The following is a 27,630-nucleotide window of genomic DNA, read 5'->3' as shown; positions in this document are numbered from 1 at the left end:
ACACACACACACACACACACAATTATAACACATATATGTGTGCATGTAGATTTAAATATTTAAATTAAATTAAATTAAGCCAAATAAATGAAAATAATTTAATTATTATATATGTAATTTAATTTAATAGTTAAATTGTCAGGTGTTTAATAGATTAATTTAATGCACAAAAACAATTCAAAATCACATGAAATCATCCTATACTTAATTGGTAGAAAGCGGAAAGTTTACAGCTTACAGTTAATGGCTGCAGTTCAACTTGTAGGCAACAGAAGGCTCAAAAATGTCAACTTCCTTCTTTATTATTTATAAAGTGTTATGATGTACATACACACCTTACAATTAAAGGCTAATATTTTTCTTATTGGTTTTTTGTAGTTTTACAAACTACTCAACCTAACATTCAAAACACAAATGATTTAAAAAGTATAATATGAAATTCTATTATTTATTAATGTTATATAATATATTGTAAAGAATACATAAATCTACAACTAATCTTTTACATCAATAAGTAAAGATCTTTAAATATCAAAACTGTTTATTTATTCACAAGCAAGTTTGCCATCGAAGGAGGACAAAGTGATGGCAAAAGCTTGTAGTGCACACAAGGGAAAGCTGTAGTCCATGGAAAACACATCTTCTGCCACTCTTCCAAACTGCATAACAATGTAGTCCTCTGGATGAAAAAAAGGTTAAAAAACTATTGCCATTTGCAGGAAATTGTCATAATCTTTACTTTAGCCAACTCACCATTGTCAGGATGAACAATCTGAAAGTTCTTGACAGAGGCCTGTGTAACTCGACCATGAAAATTGAGCACATAAGACTGTGTCTGCTCATTCCAAGTTGGTGATTTGTTTACAAGGCAAACTAAATTCTCTTTGTTGCCATTTTCATTACGAATAAGAAGAGATTCAAGCTCCTGAGGACAGGAATACAGGTTGTGGAAAATTATTATTAGGCATTACTGGTGTAAAAGTGTCCGACATAAGAAATGAAATGTTATACTGTATGAATTTAAAATACATGATAAATTGACTTGATTAGTACCTGTATATGCAATATAATCTTTTCCCCAAACAATTACACTATATGGCCAAAGGTTTGTACACATGATGTGCTTTCTGAACATCAGATTTAATCCCCTTTTAATGTTGTAATAACGTCCACTCTTCAAGGAATGCTTTCCACTAGATTTTGGAGCATGGCTGTGCTAATTTTCCCTTACTAAAACCTTTAGCATTAGTAGTCAGGCACTGATGTTGAGTGAAGAGGCCTGGTGCAGAGTCATTATTCCAGTTCATACCAAAGGTGTGCATGAGGTCAAGGCTGCTCAAGTTCTACTGTACCAACCTTGATAAACCATATCTGTACCCTACATTGTGTACAAGGGCATTGTCATCCTGGAACAGATTTGAGCCTCTTAGTTCCGGTTTAGGGACATATAATGACATCCTATATAATTGTGTGCTTCAACCTTGTGGCAACATATAGGTGTGATGACCAGATGTCCATAAACCTTTGGCCATATAATGTATCTGCTGCAATATATTTGACCTTATAAACCTATGCAGTATTTTTCTTATACTCACAGTTTTTGGACGAATACAGACTCTTTCATCATTCTCAAGCATGCCAGGAATGATCACTGTCATTTTTCTGGGGCCTTTAAAACCCAGCACATTTTTTTCCTGAGTTACAATGAATATTTGGTCATAATTCAGCAATAGTTGGCATCAGTAAACAAAACAGAACTTTGCTGTAGTATGAAATGCATGCCTATTATATTTATCAGTTATTTATTTATTTATTTATTTATTTATTTATTTATTTATTTATATCAGGAGATTTATCAAGATTTTCATGACCATTTCAACATACATAACATATTGCTGCAAGCTCTTGTCGAAGTGATTCGCTCTCCTTTACAAATGGCTTCTTTTCTGGATTCTCTCCATTATCATATACAGTGAATTTGGTGCCTAAAACATTTGATCTGCAAAGAGAGAGAATGAATTATAATATGTGGAAAAAAGTGTTATGGTAAGACTTTCTTATTATTTTATAATAATACAAATACAAATACAAATACAAATAATAATAATAATAATAATAATAATAATAATAATAATAATAATAATAATAATAATAATAATAATAATAATAACGACCTTAATTTGCCTATGTAGCTGCTGGTGTCTCGGGATAAATCAGTAGGATCAATGGAAATCAAATAATTTGATGTTGTACTCTTCTTACGTTTTCTTCCAGCCATGAGAAAGACCTTATGAAAAACAAAAGGACAAGAAAGGTATGAGAGAACAATGTAGAAGGAATTAAAATAAAAGAATTATTCTTTCATCTGGTTTGAAGTGGACCCAGAGCCTGTATGGTTAGTGGCCAGTAAGGCTAGGGGCAAAGCAGGAGTACACAGTAGAAGTCCATTGTGGAGTCTCTCTTTCATTCTCACACACACACACACACACACACACACACACACACACACACACACACACACACACACACACACACACACACACACACACACACACACACACACACACACACACACACACACACACACACACACACACGCCAATTTGCTTAGTGCCATGATTTAGGAACATGGAGAATCTGTAGGTTCATTCATTTATTCATTCATTTTCTACCGCTTATCTGAACTTCTTGGGTCACGGGGAGCCTGTGCCTATCTCAGGCATCATCGGGCATCAAGGCAGGATACACCCTGGACGGAGTGCCAACCCATCGCAGGGCATGCACACTCTCTCATTCACTCACACACTACGGACAATTTTCCAGAGATGCCAATCAACCTACCATGCATTTCTTTGGACCGGGGGAGGAAACCGAAGTACCCGGAGGAAACCCCTGTGAGGCAAACGTGCTAACCACTAAACCCACTGTGCCCCCCTCTGTAGATACAGTGTAAGTTTTTTACTTACTTTTTTTCCATCCTCTTTCTCCATGTAAAGGTAATATGTAGGATAGATTCCTCTTTCCATTCCTCTCCTGTCTCTGGTGATTCTACACTGAATAGTGACATCTCTTGGGGCAGGGTGAAGAGCAAACTGTTCTAGGTCCTCTAAAGACACTGGCAAGGACTGGTAAAGACAGACAGGGTTAAGAAAGAAAGCTAAAATACTTATACTTTATAGAACTATAGACAATAACAACACACATACGTACAAGACTTGGCACATTCTTACCTTTCCCATGTCTGATGAGTTACTCTCTGAAGAGAAATGTTTATAGTTAGAATTTAGTGACGCAAGATCATAATCATTCTTCATAGATTTTTTGGACTTTTTCTGTGGTTTTGGATTTTCCTCCTTATTCTCTTTGACTTCTGTTTCATCTTCAGAGTCATTTAGGTATGCTGCTATAAAAATTGTAAATAAAAAATTGGCCTCTGGACCGAGTGTGGATATTAATTAAAAATGAAAACCTTAATCTGAACTTACAAGTAGATAAAACATGTTTTTTCTTTGGTGTGGGGGGCACAGGACTCTCTGACCAGTCTTTTTGTTCATCCTCACTCTCTGTTTCAGTTTTGTTTGTGTCAGTAATGTTGAACTCCACCACTGCATCGGTCTCAACTGCTAAAAAGTACAGATGACAGTTAGATATGGCTTTAATGTTCCTTGTACAAAATACATACTGATAACATAATAAGTGTACTGTTAATACTTTGCACTTCCTCTGTCGTTCTTTTTGCCTTTTTCTTCACTGGATTCTTCGCTTGCTTTTCTCGACCGTCACCAACATCATGATGATCAAGTGCTTAAATATTACATAAAAGTGTTGGAGCAAAATTCAAAAACTGCAGTGATAAATTATAGAAACGTTTTATATCTCAAAGACTTACCTTTAGTTTGAGTCTTTTTCTCAACTTCTTTTTTTATTTTCTTTGGTGTGTTTGGTGTGTGTTTGGGAGTTATTTGATTATCTGTATCCAGGTCAATTGTCTTAACAGGTGGAAGTGGTGGCATTGTGTCCTCTGGTATCATTTGAGGTGAAATGATCATTTCATTAAGATCGATCTCTTCAAGCATGTTATCATAGCCATGCTCCAGCTGTGTGTCTGACAGTAAACGTGTGGATAGAAGTATGGTATTAAAATGAAGAAATACTATGACATCATGTCTAGCATTCTTAAAATGCTAGCTTGACAGTTTAACAATTTATCATCTCAGAAAGATATATTTTCTGTGCTATACTTATGTTCAAAATCCTTCAAAAGTCAATAAATGTGTAAAAGAGACAAATAAGGTAAAACATTTGCACGTGTTTATGATTGCTTACCATTTAAGGAGGTGTTGCTTTGAGACTGACTGATCAACAGAGCTGTGTCTTCAGCTGCAGGTTTCTGCCTACGATTCTTTGGACGAGCATCAGGATTTGCTGTCATCATCTGAGCGTTAGTTCTTCTTTTTAGCTGCTTCTTCATCAAAAGTTTTCGCTGTTTATATAAACCATCGTCAGTTACTTATTTGTAAATACATCTCAGTAACATCACACCGTGGGATTGAAAACCTTCCCTAAACATATCAATAAATCATCAGTCTGAGGTTTCTGCAGGTTAAATTGAATGATCTTACAATACAATTCATCAGATACGCTGGTGATCGTTGTTGTTCCTTTGATGCTGATATTCCAACAAATTGCATATTAAAATCAGTCGAAAATAAACATTTGTATGTAATGCATTTGTTCTGAAATTCACACTTACCTGTTTGTCAAGCTTTTGTTGCCACATTTCACTGTCCTCCATGATTGTTTGTTAAGAAGCTGCAGTTTTGTTTAATACGAAAACAAATAATGAAAGATTTATACGCACTCCTGAGGCACAACATGTGTCACAACCAGATCAAATACAGCGTGTGTTTGATTCTCTCCCCTTAGCTCCATCTTACTCCTCCACCTGTATACAACAGAAGGGTAAGAGGATTAAGAGAGATAATGTTCTTACGCTCTACACAGCTTGGACAGTGCACTTACAACCAATAACATCACATGCTATTCAGTTACCTTTACAAAAGTCTAGCTTGTTTTTGGCATAATTTACACTAAATTTACATAATGGTTCTACAGTTTGAAATTTTTATCGCAAAATAATCAGTAACACTGTGATGTGGTGTGATTTGGCTAAACTCAAAGCAGAAAGCAGTCACCAGTACATCCTCCAGCCCACGGTTTATTATTTTCCCATGGCATGAAGACTTTGCCGATGGCATATACCTTCACCTCAAAGAGCTGTCACTGACTGACAAATCCTTGCAAAAAGGTTCATTACATTTGCATTTATTCATTTAACAGATGTTTTCATCAAATCTATTTACAAAACTGGAAGAATGTAAATAAATGTTCATAAATGGAAAATAACCATGTTTTTGGAAAAGGCTTGACCTGATAATGTTGTATGTATGTATGTAATTTTTTTTTTTGATTAACAAATATTTTCAATCCATTTATTCCAAGTTTAAATGATGTGAGCATCCATCATAGCAGAATCTGTACATGATTTGTTACTATAGAAATGTTAATGTATTAGGACAAGCAAATTATTATATGGCAGTAATTTGCACTATTGTCACGGTCACGCTGCTAGACAATGAATCCAACGGTGTGTTTTTACATATTACAGTCGATATTTCAGCAGGATTGTGCTATGTTCTTCTTTGATTTGAATTTATTAAGGATGTGTCGTGTAATGTACGATCATTATTTCTCATTTATATTTTTATTCAAGGCATTTAAAGGCAATTATTAGGAACCAGTAAAAGAAGAGCACAGAAACACTTGAGCACAATCTATATGAGCAGAATAAATAAGCAGAAAATCAGCAAACAATTCACTTCAGTATAAAATGTTCAGATAAATAGAACTGTTTTCATTTAATAAACAAACAATTTTTAGAAAACCAGTTACTACCTTTAGTCACTTTGGTTATATTAACAGTCTTTTACTAATCAGCATGTCTTTTTTCTTACTTTGATAATAATAATAATAATAATAATAATAATAATAATAATAATAATAATAATAATAATAATAATAATAAAAAGACAGAAAGGCAAGCAAGTCTAAACACAATAATACAATAACACAATAATAATAATAATAAAGAAAATGCACAGAAAAACCAAAAGTCCTAATTTCCCTCATGGCAGAAAAGTTACAGAAATGCTGAAATACTTAACAGTTTGAGACATTTTGACTGCATGATTGATTTATTCACTTACTTGGTAGTGGAAAAATGTGTCTACCTAAAAAGAAGGAGCAAAAATACTTATGAGGAAAAATGTAAATATAATAATAATAATAATAATAATAATAATAATAATAATAATAATAATAATAATAATAATAAAAAGACAGAAAGGCAAGCAAGTCTAAACACAAAGGAGTGTGAGAGCTGTTCTGCCTTGGCTACAGTAAACACTCCAGTATAATATTGTGATCTCCTCCGGACCTGTAGGTGTCGCTAGACTCCACGTTGCGCCATAACAACCCTGCTCGTGACCGCTGGTCATAGATATATATACACTAGATGTCGCCTTGTATAGGGCAGTACATTGGAAAGAATGAGTCAATTGAGCCGCCATCTTGGTACGGGGGATCCCCACCTCTTAATGCATTAGCGTCAATGTAGGCTAAGAAATAAAATCACCATAAATCGTCATGAATGCGATTCTAGTCTTTTTTGGTTCGTTCCAAAGGTCAGACATGTATTTATCATTAAGTCCAGATAAAATTTAAAGCTTTGATATTAAGATAATCTACTTTTTCACAATATAATGCATAGTGCTAGTGGGTGTGTTTATTACTTACATTCTTCCACTTGAGTAAACTTCATATGATCAATCACTACTTATCTTATAGCCTACTGCATGTTCATTTAAATATTTAAATTGTATTGGTTTATTAAATATGATACACAAATTCAAGAGGAACATAATGTGATAGTTAGATAGTCGAGGTGCCAAAGAACGTTCAATCGTATATTTATTCCTTTCCTGCAATACTTTTGCCAGATTAAATAAGTATATAATAAAGTCACATAATCCAAAAAAAAAAAAGAAAGAAAGTTTGACTTTGAGGCTGAACTTGTGTGTTACACTGCCAACCTGACTGGTGACATCCTCCCAGGACTGTCAGCTGAATTAACCATTATTAAAAAAAAAGTGCTTAGTGTCCCTGCAACTTGTCCATGACTGGCATCTCTGTTTATCACTTGGGAACAAACAGATTCAGATTCTGATTATTTTATTTAATACCATGTCAGCAATCAAAAGATATTTTCATGGCAAAATTCAATTACAAAAATACAAATATCATATAAATGCAATAAAAACAAAACAAATATAAACAGCACGTCATATTATACATTTTTTATTTTAATTAACAAAAAAATCCAACCTTTTTCAGACATAATGTCATTAAATATGTCCTTATTAAGTGAAGTAACTTGATAAAAGAGCATTCTGCTTGTGTTAAGTCCAGGACAATCTAATATAATACGTTTGACAGATAAGGGAATCTTACAAAACATACATAAAGTTGGGTCTTCACCTTTAAGCAAAAAAGCATGGGTCAATTTTTAATGTCCTTATTAAGAGCTTCGGAATCTACAGACATTGTTTTCCTGTCAAAAACTAATGGGTAACTAGCATGGACTAGCTGCGGTCGTTAACCAAGGACTGAAACAAACCAACGGAACACGAAATATAATTTCCTACCATTCAATATCATAAAACACATTCTCACTTGTGAAATGTAATCGCTTGCTGTCTGATTTTTAGATTTCTTTCGTTTGAACAACCAAAGAAGTCTGGCATCGTCCATGCATTTGAAGTAAAGGAGCACCGTACAAAGATGGCGGCGGTTTTGACGCATTTTTAGGACCCCAAGGCGACATCTAGTGTATAGATATCTATGACCGCTGGTGACGACGCAACGCGGAAATCGATTGTTTCCTGAAGTCTCGACAACAATTTGTGTTGCGTGTGACTGCACAGATTAGCTTCTTATCCGTTTCGTACACGTTTATTATATATAAATATAAAAACAACAACAACCAGGAGCAGCGTAATCCACGGAGGTGTGATGTTTAGGATATTTGGTTGTCAGCAATATTTCTGTTAAAGGTAACGACATGTTTAATAACAAGCTTCGTTTGTGTTGATTCAGAGCAGGTCACAGTTAAATTACAGGTTTCCTCTTCATATGTTATATGTTTGTATTTTTAAAGCGTTTGTTTGGTACTGGGAGATATAAGCAGCTCAGATTTCAGCCAAACAGACTCTGTGTCTAAACCTGATCAGTTAGAAGTGCTGATGTTTTTAGTCTGCTGCTGAAGGAAGAAGAGATTCTGATTCTCAGACTTTCACTGAGATGAGGCTGACTCTGTGACTCCTGAGGCATCTAGAGATTTACCCGCTCCAGTTGGACTCTGCTGTACTAAAGAGGAGATGTGAACTCCATGTGGACTTTGAGGACAACTCAAATCTCCTCATTGATACACATTTATCAGACTGTATATTTATAATCACACCCTTCAGTGTCACCCATATGAGGATGAGGTTCTCCTTTGAGTCTGGTTCCTCTCAAGGTTTCTTCTTTTACCATTCAAGGGAGTTTTTCCTCCCCACTGCTGCCTGACTCACCTCAGACTTGCTCATTAGGGATAAATACAAACGTTTAAATATATTTAATATTAATCTTGATTTTGTTTTATTCTAATAATATTTATATTAACTTTTTGTTTTATGTTTATGTTCTGTAAAGCTGCTTTGAGACAATGTCAATTGTTAAAAACGCTATACAAATAAATTTGAATTGAATTAAAGGGTACGGATCAAACACAATGATCTGTGCAAGTTACATTCAGTGCAGATTCAGACATCAAATAGTTGGGATGAGTCCAGTGGTAGACTTAGAGGAGAAAAAAGCAGACACAGCATTACTGTTAAAGGACAAAAATCTTTGATGTCTGTACTATTGTTAGTTGGAAAAAAGTTTTGTCGTTTATTGTGTTCTGCTTTTCTTACCCCACAGATGTCCTATGTGCTCAAATACACTTGGCAGGATGATCAAAAGTCAAGTGGATGTAAGACTTCTTTTCCTTTGTCTCTGGTTCTCATTATCGTTTGCCTGATTTCCACATTTGCCTTAAATGGTTGCTGATTGATGACTGAGTTTAACAATGAAATGAATGAATCTGGATTCATACCAGTGCTGAAGATGAATAAAAATCACTAAAATTGCTTTAGTTATTGAAAATCGTTAAGCGGTCTTGTTTTAAAAAGTTAGTACAGTGCTATTCTACACAACATGAAGACATCTTCAGTACAGATTAGATTCAAACTTAACTTTAGATTAGGAAGTTCAGATTGCAGTAGGTTGTTGTATATCAAATTAAGATTTATGTTAAAAAATGAATTATTTACTTTAGTATTAAGTTAGATGGTTAGTCTTAATTTTCATTGTTAAATGTCAGGTTATTGCTAATGAATGAATGGATTTGAGGATTATATTAAACCATTTTTACACTATATCTCTCAATAAAAGCTGGAGCTGGTCTATAGTAACTCAAAATGATAAGTTTTTATAAATAGAGAGTTCAGTCTATAACATCATTTTAATAAGATTTATCAGCAGATTTGTGTCTGTGTTCTGTTGCGAAATATGACAGTGTGTCTGTGTTCTGAAATTTGACCCAAAGTGGGTACCATTAGTAGTTTGTCAGAATCTTGGTGCAAGTCACAAAACGTTTTGCTTTTAACAGGAAGTCATTACTGTGAGAGTTCAGGATCCCCGCGTGATGAATGAGGGATCCTGGAACTCGTATGTGGACTTCAAGATTTTTCTTCATGTAAGTACTTTTGTAAAAGTCTTTCTAAATATCAAATACTTAACTGTCACTTTATAATAATGTGTAAAAGAAGAACAGTCTTATTTTTGTTTTGACATTTCAAAATAAAATTCAAAATCAAGTTAACTGTAAAGAAGATTAAATACACTATGTCTCTCTTGGGATTACTATCATCCATAAAATTAATCATACCCTTGTTTATGAAAAATCGACGAGGCTACTATGAGAGAAAACGTTTGATTGAAATAATTTTTCATAAGGGTTTATTTCCCCACAGAATTTATTTTTTAAATTTATTTGATTGTCTAAAATCGGTCACCCATGACAACTTGTTTACAAAAGTTAGACAAAATCTCAATTTATAAATAAGGATGTGGCTATAAAAATAGCCGCACATCTGAAAATGCCCATATTCACTGTTCGGGAAACAATTAAAGCTTTTAAAACAACTGGAGCTGTAATGAATGTGGCTGGAAGAGAAACAAATACAGAGCAACCGTATCTTGTTTCCACACAATGAGGAGGGTGATTGGAAAGGCAAACATTTCTCCAAAGGTTACACATTTTTACATGAGCACCTCCAGGCCACTTTCCTTAGCCTCACTGAAACCTGTGTGATGAGCTGAATAGAGGAATCTTCAGGAGACGATTGAGTTGCCAGCAGGATATAGAGAAATTCTGTATTGTGGATTTGTCTCACATTTTTTTACTATGTTTTGTTCAGTCACATTAAGCTTTACAGGACATAACACTGCTGTTATTATTGGAAAAGCCTGTATTTAATACTTTATTTCATAAAATACTAAAACTAAAAACTAATGCAATTTTAGTGTTGTCTTGGAATAACGTTCATGACTTCAGTGTGAGATTAATTAACTACAAATAGAAAATGTCAAACCATTTTTTCAGAACTGAGTATACATTAATCAATTGTATGTAATTAATAAACAGGTTCTTGAAATTAAGGACATAAATTTTGGCTTTGTTTTAAGACCAACAGCAAGGCTTTCACAGCTAAAACCTCCTGTGTGCGTCGGCGATACAGTGAGTTTGTGTGGCTGAAGAGGAAACTACAGAAGAATGCTGGTCTGGTGTAAGTAAAAAATTAAATAAAGGATTAAAGTGAACTACTATAAGGACAGTGTAATGTATTTATAATGTACGTTGCTTCCATTTGACTGCTCAGATATCTAAGAGGTTATTTAACACACCAGTACTAAAGAATCTGTATATATTAGTGACTGTCTGGCTTTCCTTCCCGATACAGACCAGTTCCTGACCTACCTGGAAAGTCTTTTATCCACTTTAACAACACAGACTTCATTGAAAAAAGGAGAAAGGGTTTACAGACCTTCCTAGATAAGTCAGTGTCATCTTTTTCTATAATGTGACAGAATTAAGAGAAATGTAATATGCATAATTATTAACACTAGACCAGTTTGATTTTTTTTCTTTTTTCTGGACATTCTAAAGGAAGCGAGCAATGATGAATTTTGCGTTTGCACTTTGTTCTGCATTACATTAACCTCAGATGAGTCAGAGCAGTGTTTTGCTCTAAAAAAACTAAAAGTCAAGACAAAAACAGGCCATGTCATGTCCCAAGATTATAACTGGATCATGACTTTTAAAACAATGTGAGTTTCAGCACATTTTAATGGGATGTTTTGTATCCGCAGGGTAGTGCACATGACAGTGTGTTTGTCAGACAGCCAGCTCCATCTGTTTCTACAGACTCAGCTTCCTGTTGGTCACATTCAAGATTGCGTAAACGGTCACACTCCTTTTAGTGTGACTGAAGCCATTCTAACTTACGCCTCATCCAATCGTGGCTGGGCTCAGGAGGAAGAGGGCGGGCCCCTGGAGATCTGCCCAACACCAATTTCTTATGAATCAATTGAGAGGTACAAATGAACTTTGAGTTAACAGAACAACTGTAAAATAAGGAATAATCAAATGAAAATTATGTTTGTTGTTTTTTTTTTTTTTTTTTGTAATCCATAGCCCAGCTCTAAATGTTCACGCTTTACAAGATCAAGAAGGAGCTGTAGATGAACCTGATCTGGACTCTGTTGACTTAAGCTTGATGAAAGATGACACAACTGTACATAATGCAGCTCATAGAGACGGCCAAGCAGGAAGAGTACAGGACACGGAGAGTTGTGGGCACCTGGAGGTAGAGGTCCATCAGTATACTCCTGTGTTAGACACTCAAAATACTAAAGAAAATGATCTCGGTATACTAGATGAGCAAACACAAATACATGTAAACACCAAGGACACCAATGCTAATGGAGTTGGATATGTGCTCTCTCAGGCCCCCAGTGTAGCAGATAAGTCTCAGCCAAACCATTTAGTTAATCATAAAAAATTGGCCAACTTCTTTTTCTAACCATATTTGCACTTTTGAGAAGCATGTTTATAGTTTATACTGTATAATATTTGAACCCGAACCTAATACTGCGTTTCTGTGAATACACTACATTACAAATCTTGGTCTATTTGGGACCTAATTAACGTGCAGACCTAAGCTTTTTCTCAGCTAACTGCCTATATGTGGGTCAAGCAAGATCAAAGAACAAATTACGTGACCACTGGAAGTCACTGAGACAGCACTGGTGAACAAAGTAAGTTGTCTGTTATCATAAGGATTCTGCTTAGCTGAATAGAACGTGTGTGGATTTTTTGTGCACATTTTACAAACGAGGTGGAAGTCCTGATTGTGGGAATAGAGCTGATGAACTCAAATATACAATAATGGAAGAAATAATTAATGTTGTCAGCAAATCAGAAAAATAAAAGAATAATAATAAGAAGTTCAGAAGTCATGCGCCCCAGGGACAAAACAAATAAAATATTGGATACCAATGAAACGAATAGGATTGTTTTTCAGACTGCTGAGAAAGATAACCAGGTGGTTAGGCTGCCTGGGAAGCATGACACAGAGTAAACAAATATCAAGAGGCAAAGTTAAAACCTAGTTCATAGTGTCCAGGCTTTTAGAGACTCCAATAATGTTTCTTTTTTTTCTTTCTCTTTTTCATTTTTGTCCTTCTCAGCAGTAAACTCCTGTAGGTTGATATCTTGAAGATGTTTCACTTTCTCAATGAGTGTACAAAACGGGGTGGGTGACCATCCTCTCATTGAAACAAACTTGAACTGCATTGATTTGATTTGATAATTGTGAGTTAGTGTAGATGAATGGGAGAGAGGATTTTTAGGAAATGGGACACGTGCAATCTTTGGAAACGCGTTCTCCTCAGAATACAGGAGCTCCGGTGGAGTGCAGTCAACACAGTAATTATTGGCACCTATTGGAAAAGTTTTACATTTTAAAGTTGTTCGCATCCTTACAGTTTACAAGTGTTTACTCCCAAGTCTCACAAACATGTGAATTGGTAAGACGAAAGTATCCCAGATATGTGTATATATAGGTATTCAGATGTGGTGAAAATTACTCAGTTTCCTGAGATCCACCAACACCCTGATTCAGCCTAGATTCAGCGTGGAAGAGGCAATCAATTTTTGGGCTAAAACTGCAATTAATCACTGGTTCATCATCGTATTTTATAGTATTTAACTTTCTTTTGTCACATACTACACCAGTAATGGTTTTGATTTTAGATTCCTGTGAAAATAACCATACAGTTCAGTTGTTCCATTGAGCTTAGACACTACTTTTGTGGGTTGTGCTCTATTTTGCTGCCTTTAAAAATATAATTGTGTCAGATTACCCGAAACTCGATAGCTTGATAACTTTGTGGACCTCACCGTCTTCTCACCATCTTCTTTACCATGCATGGGGGAAACGAGCACATGTTTTCACTTTATGCCATTGTTACATTCTTTTGTCTGATTAACTGATATTTCATTATGTTTATGTATGGTTTATACTTGTATCTTAGTTGGTGTAGGTCAGTGTCTAATTCCAGCTGAAAGATGTTGGTTTTTCAGGCAGACGATAAAGTAAAGTACCAAACAATTCAACTGTTCAGCTGAAGAAATACAGAATCTAGATGATGAGATGAATTTATTTTTTTTTACTATTATGAAAGTCATTATGTCCCAAAAAAAAAAAAGATGTAAGAGTTTCTAATGAAGGGTGCCAGTAATTCTTGGGTTGACTGTATGGTGCTGATTATTACAGGGGATTAAATATTTTGTATACTGCATGCTTGTTTTTTCTTCTACCGTGATGCTAGTTACATGAATACATTAGTGACGACATTACACTAATGTCATTCAGGTCACAGTGCATTATGGGTAGTTTTTGGGTAGATGGGTAGATTTCTGGGCTGCACTGAATATTTCTTAATAATGTTTTCAGACATGGCTATAACAGTGGAAAACCTGTAAAAAAAAAAAAAAAAGTATAATATATTGTTAATAAGGTGCAACCCAAAATATAATTTCGGTGCCTATAAAACCAGTGCTTCAAATGAAGCAGTGCAAAGCAGTGTGTGAACAGTCTAATAAACCTCAATCCAACAGAATGTCCAATCATTGATGGAAGGGGAAACAACTTGCAAAGATGAGCACACTCCACACTCTGTTAGTTGTCTGGCTAATATAAAATTATTAATTAACCATAAGAGTATGTACATGTATAGCAGAGTACAATCTTCCAGAGCTCGACAACCTTCCGCAAAATACAAGACACAGCAGATGCTCTAGGATGTATATGTTAGAAATTGTTACAGAATGGAGTACAGAAAGAATATTGTCTGCTGTGATGAGTCTCAGTTGCTTCCGTTGGGATTACAAGGTCATAGAGTAAAGCAAGGCTTCATGTGTCCTTCATACTGCATAAAGGGCATGTGGAATTAATAATAAATACAGATTAATTAAGGCTGCATTGTGGATGGAATATGATAGTATTGTGCCCCTAATGTTTTGTACCCTCAATCCTGTTTGAGGATATAATAACTTTCCTCTCTATTGTAGTGCTACACTGCTTATTTTACTGATGATTGTTATATAATATTGAGGCCACAGGAACAATCTAGTCCAATAGATCGGTTGTTCTGGCTGATTGGAATGTTGCACAAAGCAGAAGCATATCAATATGTCTGGGGGATATAAGAGAACACATGAACACAATATGCACATATTTAATGATGCTGTATGCCCAGACTAAAAAATACAAAAACAATGTGATTTGAAATTTCATGCTTATTTTGATTTTTTTTTTCTCCATATTGTTGCACTAAAAGTTGTTGTCTTTTGTTTGTTTCATTCCACTGATTTACAAATGGCTGCTTATACTGTTCTTCCAGGGAAAGGGAAAGCACTAACAGAATAATAGCAAATGGTACTGTTTTCTTTGGACTACTATTTCAGAGCATAACTATGACTACTGCTCTGTTATTTTGAAATTTTTTACTGCACAATGTTTCTCTGGTTTATCTGTATGGACTACAAAGTACTACTGTGCTTTAAAGCAAATGAAATTGTGCTATTCAGAACATTTCATTTCACCAATTTCTTTGGCTTTTTTTAACCTAGAGTCTTCATGTTGTGATTTTTAAAAATCTGTTTAAAAAAGGAATTAAAAAAAAGAGAGAGAAACTGAACTGGCCTTCAAGGTTCTGATATAGGTTCTATGTTCTAAAGAGAAATAAAGATAAGAAAATAACTCGAGTTGTCATTCTGTACTTACTTCACATATGCATTACACATAATATTAAACCATTTAAACTATTCAGTGTTTATTCATATACCTTGTATATAAAGAGTATAAAAAAGATTTTAAAAAAAAATCTAGCAGCAACTGATAAGATTTTCACAGAAAAGTATAGAACCACATTTTTTAACAGTCATCAACTTTTGCTGTCCTGCAGAGATTTTGAGAAAACAAAGTAATGCTCAGGATACCTACAGGGCCACAACTGTAACAAGGACAAACAAGTTTATAAAAACTACACAGTGGTGTTTTGACAGCTTTGTCCCATCTGGAGTTTATGAAACTTTTCTTAAATCTTCTTTGAATGACTTGTACACAATGTATATTAATGTCAAGTAAAATCGTGTGAGTAAAAAGGTTAACGTCAGTCAATATTTTATTTCATTAAAGTTTTAGATATACAGAATGATCATTTTAAATGAAAATAAGTGTGAACTACATACTATGTCAAAACATGATACACACTTTAATTGAGGATTTGACTATATTGTAATCTAGCATGATAAAAGAAAATTAACACATTTATCTTTCAGTCTTCTGTTCAATCATTTAGTCATTTACTGCATTGAGGATAGTCCAAATCATATCCTGGGAATACTAGGAGAATTCACGTGGGATAGGAGATCAGTCTATCACACCACACACATTAATATAGCCATTCACACTATGTAGCACATTAGTGTCCACCTATCCACAAACTTACATGTTTTGGACAGTGGGAAGACATCAGAGAAACATTGAGGAGGCAACACTAACTCTACACCACCATGTTGTCCACTTATAGTCTTACTAGCTGTTTCTTTTAGGAACATTGAAACCATTTGCATTTGACTCCTTCGAGCGTGCATGACTTTGTGCTGATCTCTCCCTCCTATGGCATCGACAAGCAGGGTTCTGGGGTTGACAGCAAGGGACTGCACTCTGGGATACAGTGTAATCTGCAGTAGATACATTGTCTGTGGCAATATCCCACAGCAACTCCTCACGCTCTCTCTCTACTTCCTTGAGGATGAGTTGATACTCTTCGCTGGCTGGGTCCAGAGGTGACCCTTCTGCTTCATCTGTGTCCAGGTTAAAAATCAAAGGTGGATCATGAAGTTCCTGTTTTCCACTTCCTCCTCTGCAGGCTTCCGCACCACCTGGCAAAGTGAAAGGGAAGTTTATTCCTTCAAAGTAAGAGGAACATTCATATCTGGAATCTGAAGCATAAACATTTCTTAATTTTAAATAACTAATAATTTGAATTTTAATATAATGTACTGGTAATTGATTCAATTTAACAAGGTCACTAATGTGATTTTTTTTGCACGTGGCACAATACTATTTAACTGAACCTTTCAGAGTAATTTGTATAGAATCATATTATCATGATATAAACCTTTGTCAGCTTTTACTCCTTTTCCACTCCTGTTAAATTTTACTCGCCTCAATAAATGTAGATTGTTTCATGATTATTCAGTCATGAATTACACCAGACCTGTTATGTAAAAAGCTTTGTAATGTCCCACTCTGACAGTCTGCAGGTCTCCAAACTGCCCTGCTGCCCCGCTGTTTGGGTGCATGAGACTCTGATGATGGAAAACAGCAACAGTCATAATCTGTTATATATCTAATATTCTGTCTATCAGTTATCAGTTATTTATCTCATGCTGTTCCACAAAAAGTAGTCCTGCCTTATGTCCTGTATCAGACTCATTGAGCAGGATGTGTACTACATCAATGCCATCATAATGGCGGTCTGAAGGAGGGTCCACACCAGCCAAGGAGAGGATTGTGGGGAAGATATCCATACCACTAAACAGAAAAAGGAAAGGAATGAAGTCTTTGTAAAGTCAATACAAGGTTTTCTTTCCATTTAGAAACTTAGCAAGAAGTGTTTCTACCTCAGCAGGGCATTGCTGGTGGTGTTGGGTGATATCTTCCCTGGCCAAACGACTACAGAGGGCACTCGATGGCCACCTTCCCAGGTGGTCCTCTTGGCGGAACCGCCACCTAATCATCAGAAAATTCAATACGTTCAAATTCAATAAGTGTAAGAAATCAATGCCCTTTAATTTTAAAATTTAAAATGTAAAATTAAAGTATCTGTAGATATAGATACACAAAGTGGCTTTATTGTATTGTGGATCCGAGAGAGATGCACCCTGACATACTGCTATAAAAGTATAGTCTTGAAATGTATTACAAATATTACTCACATTACACATTATATATAGGCAAGATTTTTTTTTTAATTTACAAACATTCTCTACATTGGGTTTATTTCACTAGTTCATACCTTACTAAAAAATCAGAACCAGAAAGAGCTTTATTGCAAGGCATTTATTTGGAATTTTCTCTGAAAAGGAAAAACTCTTCTCAGAGTATACAGTGAACCTTTAACAGTTTCCCTGAAGGACAAACCACATAATACTTACGAGTTCTAGATCTTTTCTAAGAGTATATGAAAATGGTAGAATGGTGGTTTTGCTTCATTACCTCTGCTGGTCTGCCACTTCCCCTGAAAAGGCCCAGTGCTCCCTGCAAACTCACATTTCTGTTCCCATGGGCCATTATCACCTAAAGGGTTCACATTGAGACCTTAAGATCCACAGCTCTCAAAATCCTGATATGCCTTTACTCCATAAAAAAAGTAATTAGCTTAAAAAAACACATTCCCTACTCTCTATGACCTGTAGAAAAAAGTGTCACCACTATCAGTGTACGTTGTTAATGTTCACCTAATGATGATATTTTAAACTTACCTGTAAACCATATAAGTGTGTTCTCAATACGAAAGGTGTCAATTGCTTGTTTTATACGTCCCACCAAACTGTCCATATCACTAAGACTGGCTGAATAAGCTTCTTTTGCAGTCACGTTCAGGAAGCAATTATGGAACAGAGGAACATGCATATGGGCCAAAGCCACATAGAGCAAGAAAGGCTTCCCCTTATTCCTACAAAGACAAACCATATACTGTCTGTATTGTAGTGCTGTGAGTTGGCAATCATATTGATCTAGTTCAAGATTAAAATCACCAATCATCTATTGGTAACAGTGTTTTACTATAATAATGAGCAATTCACAGATAAATAAAAAGCAAAAAGATTTTTCCATTACATATTCCATTGTAGTGCCTAGCATGAATAAAAAAATAGATTGCATTTAACATATGGACATACTGTAACACATAACATGAGATTCAAAGAAAGAAAGTCTTGAAAAGATATTCATAATCTATTTCATTCAAATGGTTGTGTATGTATGATATGTGATGTGAAACGGTGCTGACGTTGCCTTAAGGTTCAGTTTACAGTACGCAGCATGAATGTGAAAGAAGAGAAGCTTGTCTACAAATATCTTGGCCATTTGTGATCTATCCTTTTCAAAGGTCAGTGCTTGGTCAGTTAAACTAAACAGACCTGTTGACAGATCAAAGTCTCTCATCTGCTTTCTACTCAAACTATTGCTTTTATTCTCAATTCACAATGATGATTTTGAACATAAAAAAAACCTGTTGATTTTGCTTTGTTTTAACAGATTAAGTTCTTTTCAGCACATTAACCTAAAAATACAGGCACATACTATATAGCATTTTCCCCTACCCCAAAAAAAAAAAAAAAACACAGGGAGAACATTTCTCTAAAGACATCATAATAAAAGTTTAGGTTTAAAATATATTTCTAAGACAAATGTAAATAATAAAGTGTATTCCCATGTATGAATATATTTATGAATCCAAATGTATGTAAATAAGCAGTACCTTTCATTTAGATCTTTTAGAAAAAACAGATAGCTAAAAACCACCAGACAGCAAGAAGTATGCCAAGCTTCATCAGGAATTACAGTTTTGATTTGTTCTTTACCATGCATGCGGGAAACAAGCACATGTTTTCACTTATGCCATTGTTACATTCTTTTAGCTGATTAACTGATATTTCATTATGTTCAGTTGTTCAGTTGAAATGTGAAGAAACACATTTCTTGGTTATTGAATAATTCCATGTGTCTTAATGACTTAATTATTAAAAAGCAATAATCAAGAAGACGTTAGCTGAACAGCGTGGTCTAAATTGTCTACATTTTCGACTGGACTGAACATAATATAACATAATATAACTTCCTGTGGAGATCTGTAATTCATACGATGAGTACAACAGCATTAAGGCATTACTGTTGAGATTTTTTCATGACAAAATTCAGAAGGACCCGTTAAGCAGTAACTTGGTCACATGTATTAGTGAGACAGGGCAAAGGAACTGTTTCTCTTCACTAATCATTCACAAGTGGAATGTGCAAGATTATAAAATATTCTGATGAAATACCAAAAATAAATGAAATACTCTTCCTCACCCTGTTCAAACAATATAAGTGTCTGCAAGCTGGCTGTTTAGATGAACACTAACAGAAAGTAACAATATTCATAGGGTAAATACCTTGCAGTCAAAATCTGTGTGACTGATGCTTTAGCATATTTTTCTGTGAGAGCCCACAGATCCAGTGGCTGTTCAACTATAGTCTGATTTTCAAAGAGCGGTAATGCTGTTTTAGCATCACATCCTCCATCTTTCCTGCTGTGTAGAAATTGAGCACTTTTTATTAAATACATCAAAATGGATTATCTACATCTTGTAATTTCAGATATGCAAGCTAGCATATGTAACGTGTATATTCTCACCTACTGTGTTTACTTTGCTCACATGGGGAACAGCTGGGCAGATCAAAGCCAGGCTTGTCAGTGCAGCCCATGTCATTACTATATGGAATACCAAGATAATATTCAAATCCTGGTTATAAAAACAAGCAGATGCAAATGAAGGTAATATATTATTGAACTGTCCTTATTAGTGACAATTAAAGGGCTGAAATATTTATGTTTTGAGTTTATGGCATCTTTTGCACACATACACACACACACAAACACACACACACACACACACACACACACACACACACACACACACACACACACACTATCAACTTTATTAGCATGTTAATTTGTATATAATATATATATATATATATATATATATATATATATATATATATATATATATATATATATATATATATATATATATATTATATATAATCAGCCAATCATGTGACAGCAGCACAATGTAAAAAAACATGCAGATACAGGTCAAGAGCTTCAAATTATGTTCAATCGAGAAAAAAGTATGATCTCTAAAACTTATGATATGTTTTTACCAGATGGGCTGGGCATTATGCTGCTGCCACATGATTAGAAAAATACAATAATGTGTTGGTGTTCCTAATAAAATGGATAGTAAGTGAATATAAAATATTGCCAAATGTGGCTTTAATGCACTTAACTCTGGAGATTGGATGGTAGAAACCACTGTGTCCAAGATGCCATTTTCCTATAACCAGAAATAAGGACAGAACTGCAATCCTTCTTAGATATTCTGAATTACGTGAAAATTCCATACTTATAAAAATCACCACAAAAAAATACGGACATATGTTCCATTAATAACTATTCATTTTTTGCCATTCAGTACACTTGTTGCTGTGGTTAGAGTGTCACATGCATTAATCAGGAAGTAACCACAGCATCAGGCCTCTCTGAGCTCACAAAGAGCAAACCTTCCGAATGTTAATCAGAGTTCCTCTGAATAATTCTCAAAAGTGTGCTATGTTTACCAATCATGGCAGTGTAGTAGCCTGCATCACGTAGGAGCTGAGCAAATGTTGTCTCATTAAGTGGCAATCCTCCAACAGACCCCTTTGCAAAATTGTGAGTGACTCCATTGCGTAGGCCATGTCTCCCGGTCAGTAATGCAGCACGTGAGGGGGAACATGTAGAAGCAGGAGAGTGGAAATCTGTAAACCTGAAACACAATCAGGATTCCACTTAAATATGCAGTGACCAATGGGCTCATGTAATGTTTCTCATTTGTTTAATTACTAAAACAGTGTACATCTAAAATTCAATTGTAAAAATAATCTTTGTGATTTTATCTACACTGCATTATACCTTTTGCCTTCCAGCTTTAGCATATTCAACCAGGGGGTAGTATTGTCAGACTCATTTGTCAAGATGTCTCCCCAACCGATATCATCAGCCAGGATAATAATGAAATTTGGCTTTTCATTCGTCGTGACCTTGTTTTCATGTTCCCAAAAAAAATCTCTGTAATACACCAGTCCTGAGAACAGGGAACAAAATAAAAGCAGCACACAGGCTCCAGCTTCTACCATCTGGAAAGCAAAATCAGAAAGTGTAATAGTCTAGAAACTGTACAAAGTGATATTCAATTTGGGGAAACGTATTTAGAAAATAAATAGAAAAGGCTTAATTTTGTCTTTTTATTCTAATTATCTTCACCCACTGATACTACAAATAAATTTTTAATCAAATATGAAAAATGAAGGCATTGATGAAACCCTATGTACACTTAAGCTTCTACTGAAGTCTGTTCTCTCCTAAAGGACTTCCTTCAATAGCAGAAATAATTATTATGCAACAGACTAACAAACAGTGTTTAATGCACCAAAACAGACAGAAGAGCATAATCAAATTCAGTACCTTGCTACCAGCTCAGCATATCATACACAGCAGTTTAGCAGGTAAGCCTATCAATGATTTGAATGCCAGTTCATGGGAGAGGGGGTCGAGAGCTGGATTTCTCAATCCATAGTGAGTGTACCATTGTAACCCAATCCTCACAGTCCACACAGCTGTAACCTCCTATCAGACAAGCAGATTTTTTTTAACAGCAACACACCACATGTACTCTTATATGAGAGAGCACAGCATTAGCAGGCCACCAACATAGTGCGTTTACTATCCTTAATTTGGAAAAGAGGTAAGAACCTTTAGATTTTAATCTGAACTGTAACAGTTTTAATGCTAAATACTGAATTTAAGTAAAGGCTAATGCGCAAAAAAGATTTAGGCAGTGGCTGTGATTGGACAAGCATCTGATATGCCTACATGTTGTTTAATATGTACTTTAACACACTACTGTCAGAAACCAATAAATATTTCTTTGGAAAAATGTTTAATTTTAGAATTGGGAATTGAGACAGGATACAGCTGAGTAGTTGAGGACTAATAGTCTTGCTCAAATTCCAAACTGGGCAGCTTAGCAGTGCTGAGATTTAAACTCACATGAAGGCACTGACATAATTGTGTGCCTTTGCCAGCTAAATCAGCATTAGACAAGGACAAACTGACATAAACCAGCTTGGACTGAGCTTTATTTTAAGCAGGGCAGAAAGAGATTTGTTCTTTTTCTTCTTCTTTTTTGCACCACAGAGGCAACCAGGAGAAAATGATTTGGAAAATGAATTTATCTTAATCTTTTGAAATATTGACTTGAGGTATATTTATGTTTATAGTGAACTTAAGGTGCTTAATTTTATAAGTAACAATTTTCCCAAGCACTTTTTTTAAAATACTGTTGTCCATATACTCTAAATTTTACAATTTTCTGTGTTCAGTGTTCATTGCAGAATTTCCTTACATATTACATCCACATATTACATAGTGAAGATGATCAGTCTTTGTTTGAAGACTGGTAGTGACTTGGCTGTACAAACAACTAAGGGATGTTCATTCCACCACCTGGGTGTCAATACAAAGAAGAGTCTTAATGAATGTCTATATTTTGATCAATGGAGGTTCTATTTGAGCAGTGTTTGAGCCTCAAAGGGAATGTAGTGCAGAATGTGGTGTGACAGGAAAGTGGGGATTGGTCCAGTTTTGGCTTTGTAGACAAACCTCTGTGTTTTGAATCAGGTGCAAGCAGCAACAGGTAGCCAGTGAATGGAAGGCAGCAATGGGATTAGGCATTTTGGATGAGCTACAGTGGGCAGGTAGGACTTGGGGTAAGATTCACAGAGAGTGATTTGCACTGAAGTAGTCTCAGTAGAAAGAAATGCCAGGATCCTCATGATGGTGTAAAAGACAGAGTCAGGCTAAGTGTGGGATAGGAAGAATAGGATAGTTGGTGTCTAACTATGCCACAGTTGAGTTAGATGGCGTTATCCAAGACTTCAACGGCACTGAAAAAACACTTATCATCTTATCAAAGGTCACCATAGACACTGGTAACTAATTTACTGAAATACATCTTTGCTCTTTTTTTCTACAGTTTTTGACATCATTGATTATGGTATTGTGGCTCTTCAGATCAGGAGGTTGCCTGGGACCTAAAGTATATTCCGAAGTACCAGATGGTGGCTGGGGTTGGATTGTGGCTTTGGCCTTTTTTGTTGTTGAGATCTTCACATATGGAGTTATTAAAAGCTTTGGCATATTCCTCAACGATCTGATGTGCGAGTTTAATGAAACCAACAGTCGAGTTTCATGGATAATCTCAATATGTGTGTTTGTAATGACATTTACAGGTAAGATATATGTGGGCCTTTTCGAACTTAGCTTTGAATGAAATCATACTTAATGTCTGTGTACTCATTATTATAATATCTTCCTTGATCTACATATTGCTGGTTGGCTCAGCACCATTGTCCACTGTGCTGAGCAACAGATTTGGCTACCAGCCTGTTGTGATTCTTGGAGGATTCCTAACTTGCCTGGGAACAATATGCACTGCATTTACCAGCTGCATAAATCAGATTTACATCACAGTCGGGATAGTTTCAGGTAATCAGAGTTATTTGCTATACAAAAAAGGTATGAACTAAGTGAGTATCTATAGTAGTCTGGTAATGGTAATGCATGAATAACTGTGAGGATTAATTGTGTGAAATATAATTAAAAAGCCTCTGTTTTTGATTTTGATCACAGCAAAGCAAGTTGCATTTGTAGGATAAAATAAAAAAAAAATCAGAATGAAACCAATATAAAATGTGACTTAAATAATTAAATTAATTTACAAATAAATAAATAAAAATAAACAAGTTAACAAAGCACTTATTTTCAACTCATTCTCTATATCAAAGAATGCTGTAATAGACTGGTAATAAAAAACATTAGTATCTTAGTTACAAATAGTCGTATCCCTGTTATGTTACAGACAAAGGCAAAAGAATAGCATTTCGAGTGTTAAAAAATTTGTCATCAGATTCTGAATGTGTATCCTTGCAGGACTTGGTTACTGTTTGACATTTCTCCCAACTGTCACCTTACTGTCCCAATACTTCAGCAGACGTCGATCTTTGGTCACTGCAGTGGCCTCCACAGGAGAATCTTTTGCCATATTTGCTTTTGGACCAGGTGAGAACGCTCATGCTCAAACACTATCGTCATGTTACTTCAACTAAATGTATCTGTGCTATGACAATACGATTTTTATCGATACATATTCAACATAATATGATTATGACTAACAATATGATTATTATCAGTGCTGTTTATTTCCACAGCAATTCCAGGTTGTAATTTTGATATAAGATAAAAAAAAAACAAAAAACGTTTTGTTGCCTATTGCAATCTTTGCAGCGTTTACTGCACTTAAGACACATATTGGCTGGAGATACACAATGGTGGTGCTTGGAATGTTACAGGGTACCATCCTTGTCTGTGGACTTCTGCTTCGCCCCATGATCATCAAGATAGAAACTACAGAATGTTTAACCAAACCACTGAGAAAGCAGGAAATTGAGAACTCTCACACTGATACTGAATTCAGTGGCTCGGTGAGCTCCAGAGGCTTGGTTGTGCAGTCATCTAAAAATCTGGAAGGGGGCCTCCAAACAGAGGGACAACAAAAAGATGGAGACACATTTCAGACTTCTCAATGTGAAAAGGATAAAAAAAGTTTGTGCAGAAACAAACTCCTTGACCTTTCTGTTTTAAAGGAAGGCAGCTTCTTATGTTATGCTGGATTTGGTCTTTTTGCAACACTGGGCTTCTTTGCCCCACACCTATATGTGGTGGAGTTTAGTGTGAGTATGGGAACTGAAAGGGACAAGGCAGCCTACATGCTGTCAATAATGGCGGTGGCAGAGATCTTTGGACGTCTCTCCATTGGCTGGATAATGAGCTGTGGCTGCATTAGGAAGATATTTGTCCTACTTGGATGTGTGTTTCTGATATGTCTAGTGTTAATGATCTTCACAGTAGTAGAAGGTTTCTGGGGCCTGGCTGCCTGCTGTGTCTTGTATGGTTTTCTGTTAGGAAATATTGCATCCACACACATCCCCATGTTGGCAGAGGATGATGTAGTAGGCATAGACAGAATGTCATTAGCTGTAGGTGTCTATGTATGCATCCAGAGCGTTGCAGGACTCGCTGGGCCACCTTTAGGAGGTACACATCTCAGCAGTTTTATATTAAATATATTTCTTTTATATCAATTTTGTTTCTTTTTGTTCAAAAATTATGATAGTATGTTCATGATGTGTTTTAAATGTTTTACAGGTTTTTTGGTGGACATCACACAGAATTATAGCTCTGCCTTTTACTCCTGTGCTGCTGGTACAGGGATAGGTGCACTCTTTCTTGGGCTGGTACGTCCAGTGAAGACAGGTTTTCTGTGCCCAAAGAAAAAGATCAGCACTTGCCAAAACTGCCTTTGCTGCTGAGCAAAGGCCAGCATAAAGTCATGCCAGAGAAATTTCTAGAGGCGGCATTCCCCTAACTCACAAGGTTAATCTTCTATTCTCTTTGGGCTTGCAACTGGCAAATGTGTGGGTGTCTGAACATGGAACAGTATCAAGCTGCATATCACACTGATGCCAAACCGAGGTAAATCTGATTGATCGCATATACTCAAAAATAATAATTACTCAGAAAAAACAAGCAAAAACAACAAGGGTATCTACCCTCACACCAATCACAAATAGGTGTAAGTTTGGAATATTTGTGGTAGTAGTATATGAGGCTGTTGTTTTCTGATTCTGTTCAGAAAGTGTGATGCAAATCACCTTCATATCTTGAATCATATATTTAGTCATATCACTTGCAGGTAAGATTTACGATTGGCCAGGAAGTCCACCCTATACATCCAGTCATATACAACAATTCTTTCAAACTACAAAGCTCTTGTTGACAATGCTTCAACTATTCCTGAAAATGACAATGAATTGAATCATGTGATAAATCCAGCAGAAAAACTCTGGAGAAATACGTTATAATGTAATGGGACTGAAAACAATTTAAATAGTGCACTGGATGTTTGTTATTAATTTATGTTTATATGTCTAACACTAGATTTGCTAACTCTAGTTTTGCTAGATTTCTAGATTCGCTAACTAACAAAAAGTGCAGATAATTTGAATGATTTTATCTTCTGAAGTCAATATTCAGTTAGAAAAAACCCCCCACTATTTTTTATTTGTATACTAGAAGTGAGTAGAGAAGAGAATGAAATGGTCTCCCTCTCTCACATGCACACACACAGGCACACTGCATAAAAATGAGTTTACTTACCCGCTGATGTCCTTAACTGTCCATAACTCCATAGTGAAATAAGATATGAAGCTTTATTGAAGACAAAATGGTACTGAGTTGATTCTTTTATTTGACATGCAATTTTTACCATTGTAATATCTCTTGCCTAAGAGATGTGAGAAAAAAAGTATTTTTGTGACAAACAATTTCCCTGTCTCCTTTTGTTCAATATATTATGTGACACTTGGCAGCCCAGTGTCCCATTGACCCTGATGCAGTTCCAGTACACTACAGTGCATATGGGTCATTACAGCACAAATAGAAAAGCCATGGTGAGCATTAGAAGTGGCAGACATCTTCACTAAAGTATTTAAACTGCATGTAATTTATTGGGTTTTCTTGTTAAACAACAAACCACTTCAAAGCTTATAGTAAATGAAGCACACTTGTTTCATTTTGTTTTCCTTTGATTTAACTTAGCTTTTTATTCCTGAAGCATTTTGTACAGAATCATTAAAAGCTGCAGCTTCATTAAACATGTATTTGGACCAATGAACTTTCTTTTTCCTATTGACACGTTGTTGCTTCCAAGTCTATATTTAGATAAATTCAGGTCAATACATGCTAAACATTCACATGCTTGAATGCTAAACATTTGTCATATTGAGAATCTGAAGCCAGTACAAAGTGGATGATTGTTCTTTCATGGTCAGTAATATGAGCTCAACTGTGAACGTCACAGCG

At 35.4% G+C, this 27,630-nt stretch overlaps 4 protein-coding genes across 12 annotated transcripts; 2 read left to right on the top strand and 2 right to left on the bottom strand.

Moving 5' to 3' along the window:
• Positions 1–154: 154 nt before the first annotated feature.
• Positions 155–7,899, bottom strand: si:dkey-220f10.4 (tubby protein homolog). Of its 4 annotated transcripts, XM_027137620.2 has the most exons (14): positions 7,792–7,899; positions 6,267–6,290; positions 4,754–4,945; positions 4,327–4,483; positions 3,890–4,105; positions 3,712–3,804; positions 3,486–3,623; positions 3,231–3,403; positions 2,967–3,125; positions 2,175–2,287; positions 1,885–1,999; positions 1,596–1,694; positions 754–925; positions 161–679 (listed from the first exon to the last, which is right to left on the bottom strand). In XM_027137620.2, exons 3-14 carry the CDS (start codon positions 4,793–4,795, stop codon positions 546–548), a joined length of 1,611 nt encoding a protein of 536 aa, XP_026993421.2. In that variant the 5' UTR covers positions 4,796–4,945; positions 6,267–6,290; positions 7,792–7,899; the 3' UTR covers positions 161–545. The 4 variants fall into 4 exon arrangements, with proteins under 4 accessions (XP_026993426.2, XP_026993425.2, XP_026993424.2 ...); XM_027137624.2 differs by lacking the exon at positions 7,792–7,899 and having other exon boundaries at positions 158–679; positions 3,231–3,400; positions 6,267–6,615; XM_027137623.2 differs by lacking the exon at positions 7,792–7,899 and having other exon boundaries at positions 160–679; positions 3,486–3,620; positions 6,267–6,614.
• A 91-nt stretch (positions 7,900–7,990) lies between these two features.
• On the top strand, positions 7,991–15,530 carry snx11 (sorting nexin 11). The gene is made up of 7 exons (XM_027137636.2): positions 7,991–8,171; positions 9,082–9,133; positions 9,812–9,898; positions 10,891–10,991; positions 11,166–11,261; positions 11,575–11,799; positions 11,900–15,530. The coding sequence occupies exons 2-7, from the start codon at positions 9,089–9,091 to the stop codon at positions 12,285–12,287; spliced, it is 942 nt and encodes a 313-aa protein (XP_026993437.1). The 5' UTR covers positions 7,991–8,171; positions 9,082–9,088; the 3' UTR covers positions 12,288–15,530.
• A 406-nt stretch (positions 15,531–15,936) lies between these two features.
• On the bottom strand, positions 15,937–22,247 carry arsg (arylsulfatase G). Of its 6 annotated transcripts, none has more exons than XM_027137613.2 (12): positions 22,114–22,247; positions 21,562–21,733; positions 21,228–21,415; positions 20,897–20,968; positions 20,239–20,347; positions 19,997–20,134; positions 18,323–18,516; positions 18,057–18,137; positions 17,462–17,570; positions 17,252–17,372; positions 17,056–17,146; positions 15,937–16,717 (listed from the first exon to the last, which is right to left on the bottom strand). In XM_027137613.2, the coding sequence occupies exons 2-12, from the start codon at positions 21,582–21,584 to the stop codon at positions 16,368–16,370; spliced, it is 1,476 nt and encodes a 491-aa protein (XP_026993414.1). In that variant the 5' UTR covers positions 21,585–21,733; positions 22,114–22,247; the 3' UTR covers positions 15,937–16,367. The 6 variants fall into 6 exon arrangements, with proteins under 6 accessions (XP_026993414.1, XP_026993412.1, XP_026993416.1 ...); XM_027137611.2 differs by having other exon boundaries at positions 19,997–20,131; positions 21,562–21,785; positions 22,114–22,216; XM_027137615.2 differs by having other exon boundaries at positions 19,997–20,131; positions 20,897–20,944; positions 21,562–21,785; positions 22,114–22,216.
• Positions 22,244–26,663, top strand: LOC113637143 (monocarboxylate transporter 7). Its single transcript, XM_027137628.2, is given in 7 exon segments — positions 22,244–22,393; positions 23,684–23,939; positions 24,052–24,195; positions 24,640–24,768; positions 24,994–25,803; positions 25,915–26,039; positions 26,042–26,663. Coding segments are annotated over 6 exon segments (1,539 nt in total). The 5' UTR covers positions 22,244–22,393; positions 23,684–23,701; the 3' UTR covers positions 26,135–26,663.
• The last annotated feature ends 967 nt before the right edge of the window (positions 26,664–27,630 follow it).

Source organism: Tachysurus fulvidraco, chromosome 8 (genome assembly GCF_022655615.1).
Source record: "Tachysurus fulvidraco isolate hzauxx_2018 chromosome 8, HZAU_PFXX_2.0, whole genome shotgun sequence".
NCBI classification, from domain to species: domain Eukaryota; kingdom Metazoa; phylum Chordata; class Actinopteri; order Siluriformes; family Bagridae; genus Tachysurus; species Tachysurus fulvidraco.
Note: the sequence above shows the minus strand (reverse complement) of the source record. Positions and strands in the feature narration are given on the sequence as shown.